Source organism: Hypomesus nipponensis, chromosome 17, assembly GCF_054491055.1.
Source record: "Hypomesus nipponensis isolate SF chromosome 17, ASM5449105v1, whole genome shotgun sequence".
NCBI classification, from domain to species: domain Eukaryota; kingdom Metazoa; phylum Chordata; class Actinopteri; order Osmeriformes; family Osmeridae; genus Hypomesus; species Hypomesus nipponensis.
In genome coordinates this window covers 22060495-22069450 of record NC_140377.1, presented here as the reverse complement: position 1 = coordinate 22069450, position 8956 = coordinate 22060495, and the positions used below count along the sequence as shown (strand labels likewise).

Genomic DNA, 8956 nt, shown 5'->3' with positions numbered 1-8956 from the left:
TGGTCCCCATCCACATCTAAGCTGTTATCTCTGGGTTGCAACTTGCAGTCGACCGTCATCTGTGCTTTCACAGTGCCCTCTAGTGGTGCGACAGTCCCACTGCAGCCTCTGAACCACTTACGACTCAGGGCTGACCTCTGGTGCGACTGCGTCAGGTATGAACAGCATGATCAGAGACGTAGAGGAACATCCTACACAGATGGACGAGCTGGCATGGTCACCGTTGGCATGGTCACCGTTGCCAGGGGCCGCCTAAGATCAGTTGCAGCTGGGTGGGTGGGGGGGCTGTGGATGAACAGATCAGGACGTCATGTCTCCCACCTGGCCACCATGGTCCCCTACAGTCCTTCCCCAAAAGAGCAGAAACACCAAATATACATTTAATACAAATATATGGCTGGTGTGAATAACCCCTTCTCTGACACGCCGGTAAGTCTTCAGAACTGTCCAGCTAAAGAACCCTCTCCTGTATTCCGCCTGGAGCGGTTCCTTATACTCAAGACACGAGACGAGTTCAATTGCAAATATTTATTGAATAAAAGGTGGAATTTGCAAAACAGGACTCGCCCCTCCACTCTCCGTGTGAGATATGAGAGCACAGCATCAACTCTCATATGGCTTTTAGCAACATTGGAATCCCACATTGCTTCATAACACCAGCCTCGTGATAGCTGTGCAACCACATTAGATACGTTGGTCTTTTTCAGGTTAAAGAAAAAAAAAAAGAAAGTATTACAGCATTTAAAAATAAAATGTGCATAAAGTTAATAAAAATGGTTAGGGAAGATGCACAAGCTGGTGGAGAGGTGGACGAACAACGTTGGCCGACTTCTAAAACAACCGTCCTTGACCTGCTGAGGTCTCGACTACGCCCAAACCCTCGACTGCGCCCAAACCCTCGACTCCCAGCCACAAACACAGCCCTCCCATCACAACAAGGTTCCACAAGTGGCAACTTATTTTATTGAAACGTGTTTTACAAAACAAAAAGAGTTACATGAAACTTGCACCCTTTGTGTGGCACAAGAACTAAAAAGTAAAAATTACCAAGAGGGGTGGGTGGGTGGGGGGTTAAATAAAATCACCACTCATCGCGCATCATTAGTGGAACTGTGAGTCCAAGTTTGTACAGGACTGCCCCCTGGCAGAGGGGAGGTAAACTGCTAGTTAAGAGTCTCAGATTGGAGGTGGTCATGATGGATGGCTTGAGGCACTGCTGCGGGTTGCAGAGCAGGATGGAGCGCGGGCCAGCTTCACCGTCTGAGGGGTGAGGAGGACGAGGGGGGGAGGGGGGGGGGCACTGGACGCCTCTAGAACCCGTGGACCTTGAGCTGCTCCTCTTTGGCCAGGCCGATCTGGAGGGGGGAGGGAGGGAGGAGTCAGACAAAAGGCCAATCTACCCCAGTCAGCAGTCACTGCTGTGGTAGCCGCAGTGTTTACAAACACGGGGCGTTTGACAACAGCACAGCCGACCGCGTTCAGCCGTAAAACCCCCCCCCCCCCAAAAAAAACCTACCTCAGTCAGGAACTGGCAAATATTTTTGCGCTGGTCTCCCTGCAGCTGAATAACTTCACCATACTCTGGGTGCTCAATCACTGTCCCATTGCAGGCAAATTTCTAACAGACAAAAAAAACAATGACAAACATATCCTTCAATATAACGGTTAACCACCAAAAACATCCCTAAACTGATAACCAGCAACACATCTGAGCAGGTTCTGAAAAACTCCAAAACGACTGTTGTCATAGCGACGTACCTTCTTGAAGGTCTTGACTAGCTTCTTCTTGTCATAGTCCGCGGCTATGCCCTGGACCGTGGTCAGAGTCTTCCTGCCGTTGCGCTGCTGGATTCTTATGTGGATGTAGTCCTCAGTCCCGGCAGGGAGCCTGTCATCACCCTTGGTTGCATCAGCAAAGGGGTCTGCGCGAGGGGGAAACGGTTAATTGACGTCAGATTTTAAGAGCGTGAATGTAACCGCCAAAGTTATTTAATAATGATGTTGTGGACAATTTCGCTAGCAGGTCTGCGGCAACTCGCTACAGTTTAAGACGTTTCGGTTTCCGTAAAAAAAAAAAAATTACACAACTCTCGTTAAACACTCCTGTTGTTATGTTTGTATTTAAAGCTTTAGTATTTATTTTTTAGAGATCTTAAATGGGTGCCATACATGTATTATTTGAAACACTTAGAATTGTCCTGCTATGCAAATATGCGGGAAGCTAGCTATTCTGTCCTGGCTGGAGAACGGGGCCTACACCTCGTGAACAACCGGTCTCGACTGGCCTTGTTTCACGTCGACGATGATTGTGTTCCTGTTGTTGACGGCTAGTTAGCTATCCTAGCTAACGCTGAGAACGTCCGTAGCCAAAATTGACTACCACTACCAGTAGGCAGTACAATTGCAACTCTGCTACCTAAATGTGGCAAGAGGACTCGTATTACTGGAGGGATTACAGTACTCAATTTACTCTCGCACTTTCCTTTAGCAAAGCAGGGCTAAATTTATGAGTCAAGGCCACTGACTTGACGGCCTTCTGAATCTGTGGCCATAACATAAGCCATCGATCGACGTTAGCTAAAGCTAGCTTGTTGACTGCGTTTTTGGTAGTCTAGCCATTTTGCCACATCAGGAATATTGCTCAAACGTATAGAAGACAAGTCTCCAGGAGAGGCTGATGTCGAAATTACGATTAAGACGGGCTAGCCGTGCCAGGTTTCGCAACACTTGGCTGTAGTCCTAGGCAAGTTGGCTAACGACGTTGGCTAAGCTAGCTCTAGGGTTTTTCTTGGAGAAATCCTTACATTCGACTAACAGCCAATCGGTTTAAAATGTGATGTACAATTTTTAAATATCGTAAGCGTCGTTACGGCTGGATGAACTGAAACATATACATAGTTTAGTGCTAGCTCGGGCAGACTAATGAAACGGGAGACCGCAAAAAACGTAACTTTAGCCGGCTACCTCCTGCCCATCCCCCACCTCTTGTGTGCGCTAGCAACTTAGCTAGCAAACACTCGCTAGCTGGAAAGCTAGGCTAGTTATTGTTTTTTAAAATGCTTACCGAAAGTTTGGAGGTTCTGGATAGCGGACATACGATAAGATTTGCTTTCCTTTCGGACAATAACGGGTTAGCGAGCAACTGGTCTGCAAATTTGAAGTGTACAATAGTCTTTTTGGATCCTCCGGTTTACGGGGCTCTTGGTGGAGCTGGAAAGGGTTTCACAAAATGGAGATTGCAAAGCTCGCAGAGAGGAAAACAACCTTTTATAGCTCCTCCCTGGTTCGGCGTCGATATTGACGCGCGCCGCACCTACAAACTTTACCGGAAAGATTACGTCATTATGAAGTGGCTGAGAAAAGTACCTATATTTTGTTTGCGGTTACCGTAACATCATAACCGATTTGTTGTAGTTACACTGGCGCTAAATCGAACTACGATGCGACTGGGGAAAACATCTGAAATAAATGTGTATTTTTTATGAGCACCCTTTTCTCAAACTGGAAAACCAATTTTCTATGTAGGACTGAATGGACATGTATTTTACTTTAACTATTTGTAAAGGTCTCTCTCCTAATTTGAACAGAAATATAGGTGAAACTGTAGGGAGCTTGCCAGAGATTACTAGGGGACATTTAGGAAACAATTCAGATAGTCCTTACACAAACACATTTACATGTATTCATTTAGCAGACGCTTTTATCCAAAGCGACTTCCAAGAGAGAGCTTTACAAAAGTGCATAGGTCACAACGAGATAGCCCCAAACATTGTGGGTAGCCAAAACATGAAGCAAACATGGTGAAAAACCAAATAAGTGCCAAAGGGAAGAACCATAAGAGCATGTAGTTAAACAAGTTATAATTAAACAACATGAACCTCAAAAAGTGCAAGAGTGTACCTTTAGAAAATCAAGCAACAGTAAAATATTTCACAGCGAGTACAATAATTTTTAATCAGTTACAACTAACCAACAAGAGCAACAAGGCTCTCAATAAGAGTCATTGTGATCCTGGATGAAACTAACAGCCGGTCCAGCAAATCATTCCTAAGCACCGTTGTACTCCCGGAACAAGTACGTCTTAAGCCTTTTCTTGAAGGTGCGGAGACAGTCAGTTGATTTCACCATTGGGGGGCCATATAGGAGAAGAGCTTGTGTTGGGACCGGGCAGTCTTGAGTGGTGGAACCACCAGACGGTTGTCAGAAGAAGACCGTAGGTGGTGGGTGGGGGTGTAAGGCTGGACGAGAGACTTGATGTAGTCGGGTGCAGTCCCATTCATCGCTCGGAAGGTCAGAACCAGGGTCTTTAATCTGATACGGGCCGTGATGGGTAGCCGGTGAAGGAAGGTCAGCGGGGTAATATGGGAGCGTCTGGGTAAGTTGAAGACCAGGTGGGCTGCTGCGTTCTGAATCCTCTGGAGAGGGCGGGTTGCGCATGCTGGGAGACCGGCAAGAAGCAAGATGCAGTAGTCCAACTTGGAGAGGAGTGCTTGGACTAGCAGCTGGGTGGAATGCTCAGACAGGTATCTCTTGATCTTCCGGATGTTATAGAGGGTGAATCTACACGACCGGGAAACGGCAGCAATGTGGGCTGTTAGGGAGAGCTTGTCATCCATGGTAATCCCGAGGTTCCTGGCAGAGGATGAAGGGGTCACCGTCGCAGATCCCAGGGTGATTCAGAGATTGTGGGAGATGGAGGGTTTGGCCGGGATGATGAGAAGTTCTGTTTTGGCGAGGTTCAGCTGGAGGTGGTGCTCGGTCATCCAGGCGGAGATGTCTGTGAGGCAGGCCTCGATCCTAGCGAGATCCCGGGATCAGTTGGGGGAACGACAGGTACAGCTGCGTGTCGTTAGCATAGCAGTGTTAGGAGAAGCCATGGGAGGTGATGATTGGTCCAAGCACATATGAAACACATACACATTCACATATGAAACGTTCACACACATCCATACTACTAAAGCCTATGAAAACAGCCTATGAAACGCTCACATGCCTCAGACAGCCTATGAAATGAAGGATGAGTTAGAATCTTTGAAGATGTAAGAGCGTGAGAACATTTTCACAATATCCGGAAGACATTTCATTATATCCGGTAGTCAGTAGTTTAGTAATTTTACAGAAACAGGAGCAAAATAGCTTTAAGAAACAACAGCTCAACATGTTTTAAATACTTGGTTTTAGAGATGGAAAGTAACAAATTACAACTCCTTTGTCACAGTACTTCAGTAGATCCTTCTGGTGTCAGTTGGCTACTTTACTTCACTATACATTTTTCTGACAACTTGTTATTTTCACTCCTTAAATTCTTTACACAAATATCTGTATTTTATACTTCTTAAATGTTAAAGCCAGGTATTTTTTTTATATGTGAAATATTCAAGGTTTCAGTTTTAAAGGTAGAAAAAATACTTTTCCCCCCAAAAATGTGCTTAATGAGGCTTCATGTCCTCTGCTCTGCTTTACTCTGTTTTAAGATTCTCTGTTCTCATCTCCCCACTCCTCCTTTTTTAATTTTCTAGATATTGAAGAATTCCTCTGGTTTGGAAGGTTCCTGTGTGAATGACTGATGATTCAAAATTACATAGGGCCTACCAATTCAGTTTTACACAGGTCTCAACATCCTCGACTTCGAAACTTTTACAAATAAAAGATTCCCTTGGCTTGGATTGTTCAATTTAACTGTCTTTAAAACACATTTCTATGAGGTAAATGAAAGCTGTTGTATGAAGATTCAATTAGTTTCACTTAATTTAAAAGGGTAAAACATGCAAATTGGAAAATACCTTTGGAGTGCCTCCTATGCACAGCAGTAGCCCCTCCTCTAAACGTTTTCCCAAATAAAAAAGTAAACGTCCCTAACCCTTAATGTGGAATGGATACAACCCCACTTGAACACTGTGTATCCTAAGACCCGCAACAAAGACATGTTAACATGGTTAATCTTTTCTTTACCGCTCAGACAAAAGTTCTGAAGATTATCTGGGTCGGAACACATCCAAAAGGGAATTATTAACAACAGTTGAAAGTTAAATACTTGTTCAGGCCTGTATAGGTCAGGCAAGTCTGAAACGGTTCCTGTGTGATATTTAAATGTCACTCCACTAGAGTGAATAAACGTATGAATGTGTTTGGTATGACCTTTTGAAGCAGCCTCTAGGCACATTGACACAGTATAGCTACACAATAACCCCTCCACTCTTAAGACGTTTTTTCCAAATATTACAGTTCATGTCTGTGGGCTGAGTTTCAACTTGTCTGCACCTGCTTTATAACATTTTAGAAAGGCAAAACTCAAACCACTCTTCACAAATGTCTCGACTGGGATGCTAGTAGCTGGCAGCTAGCTAGCAACGGTCGGCAGGTGAGATGGCACAATGGCAGGTGTTGCGTGTCGGAGGTTCCCTAACAGCTGAGGATAGAAGAAGGGGTCAGTCCTCCAAAAAAGGGAGATATCCTCATGCTTATGGCACCCAGGTCTCAATGGAATACCCACCAAATCGTCTTTCGGGGGACCACGCTTTCTCAATCATGCCAGTAGATGGGAAGGTGACCTTGCAGGACCTAAATGAACGGCTGGCATCCTATATGGATAAGGTGAGCAAACCTAAACTTCTCAGTGTTTTTTAAATGTATTGTATTTGTTTTATATACAGTAGCTCTAATATCACACAGAAATTTTACATATCTAAATTGTTACTTTAATATTTTAGAAGAATTTTGTAATAGGTTAATATTTAAAAGTAGGCCTACGTTTGAAAAAGTTGTGGTATCATGGTTTTTATTCTTAACTGTACATTTCATGTGGGGAAGAGATTAGATTTTTTTCCATTAGGATATATCTTGGTGTTTTATGTTGGTGGGAAAAATACATGTCTTATACTTGACAATGTTTGCTGTGTAGTGCAGAATGTACTTGATCTGGTGGAACATCCTATATGCTGACACATCAAATATATTGAAGAATCCCTGTAGATTGTTTATCCCTATTGTGAAAGCTATAGGGGCCCCAGGTGCTTACCTGTGTTTTCATCTGAATAAGCTGGTTTCAAAGGTCGACTTCACTCTTTGATACTTTTATTATGCACCTTCAACACACTTTCACACGGCCTGGAACACAAATAGTTGAAAGGTTGAAGTTGGCGCTGGGTGAAAATGTTTATCACGGAACTCTTCTCATACAACACTACTGGACAATAAAAAAACAAACAAATTCAAACAGGTCAACACTCTGGAATCAGCCAATCACCAGCTGACCCTGCAGATCAGAGATTGTCTGGAGAACCGCTACCCTGCAGACTTCAGAGACCTGGACACACACCTGAAGACAGTGGAAGACCTGAAGAAACAGGCATGTTAATGTTGTTTATCCTGGCTTCATGCCTTACAGACACACACGGAGGGACATACAACTGTTGAAAGTTAAAGAGTGATAACGTTTAGGTGAATGTAGGTCGAGCAAGTCTGCACCTGCACCTGTGTGATCTTTAAATGTCACTCGACTCACAAGTCAGTGCCTACATTCACTGTATCACTGACAATGTTATAAACATGTCTGACAATAGTTCAGAACGTGTGAGTAATAGGATCTCTCTATCTCCCTCATCTCCACTCACAGATCAGTGAGCAGCACCTCTATCACACCCAGCTCAAACTGCAAACAGTCAATACGGAACAAGAAGCCCATAACTACAACACCAAGTTAGTTCTGTTTGGTATTAGATGCTTATAGACGTTAGTATGTTTGGTATTAGATGCTTTACATTACAGGTGAACACGTTGCGACTCAAATGTGCTATACTTTTAGACATACAAATGCACACACTCTCTCTCTCTCTCACACACACAGACACACACGCACACTCTACACGCACACACGCACACTCTCTACACACTCGCACACACACTAGCGTCATGCTGTCCTGTGTGGTGTAGATATGAGGAGGAACACAGGCGCTGGGTGGTTGTGTCTTCGGAGTTGGACTTCCTGCAGAGGCTCCAGGGGGAGCTTCTGCTCATGAACGAACACCTGCATCTCCAGTTTGACCAACATGCCGAAGATCTGGATCTCCTCAAGACCAACCACGAAGAGGTGAGGTCACTCTGGAACATGCTCTGTGAAAAACACATCTAAAAAGTCCAAACAATCAATTTCAGTTGTTCCAGTAACAAATCATCACACAAAGGATCAACCAGAACTTATCACCAGTACTCCTGGTATTATACAGTAGACAGGGTTCTCCTCCCTGAGTAAGGGTGTGCTAACTGCATGTCCGTGGTCCTCAGGTGGTGCAGGAGGTTTTGTCACGGGTGTCTGAACCCGTTGCCGTGGAGATGGACTGTGCTCCTTCAGCAGACCTCACACAGGAACTGGATCATCTCCACACCAGGGCTCTGGCGCTGGTCCAGAAGAACCAGGCGGAGGCTGAAACCTGGTTTCACAGACAGGTGAGAACGGCTGAGATGTTGTTTTTCTTCACCACAATATCAATTCCAAAATAGATATGTGTGTGTGTATTGAAACCTGTCTTACTGTGTCCGTAACCTCGGGCCGTGGTCTGTTCTGTCCTGGTTCCACAGGCAGCGCTGTTGAGACACCAAGCGAGTGTCTGTCCAGCGGGCTCCGAGGAGCGCTTGGTAGAGCGGAGGGAGCTGGAGAGAGCCAGGCAGGCCCTGGAGGTCACCCTCCACGAGCAGCAGGCCCAGGTACACAACCCACACTGTACTTCACCTATCTTCCACAGGAGGGAGGAAGGGAGGGACTTTATTATCATTGCATAGCTCTGCACCCAACCAAATTAGGACCACTTAGGTGCATTTACAGAGAAACAGCATAAAAACCCAAAACAAAGGTCATCTCTAACAACAAATAATGTCAAACACACAAGATCACGTTAAACACACAATATCCTGTTAAACGCACCGACTCATATCAGTCTAACAGTATGGAACAGCAACA

General features: G+C 44.9%; 1 protein-coding gene across 1 annotated transcript; it reads right to left on the bottom strand.

The window, feature by feature from the left end:
• Window positions 1-513: 513 nt before the first annotated feature.
• eif1 (eukaryotic translation initiation factor 1) lies at window positions 514-3247 on the bottom strand. Its single transcript, XM_084677519.1, has 4 exons — window positions 3065-3247; window positions 1759-1922; window positions 1517-1618; window positions 514-1355 (listed from the first exon to the last, which is right to left on the bottom strand). The coding sequence occupies exons 1-4, from the start codon at window positions 3093-3095 to the stop codon at window positions 1311-1313; spliced, it is 342 nt and encodes a 113-aa protein (XP_084533645.1). The 5' UTR covers window positions 3096-3247; the 3' UTR covers window positions 514-1310.
• Between the last annotated feature and the right edge of the window lie 5709 nt (window positions 3248-8956).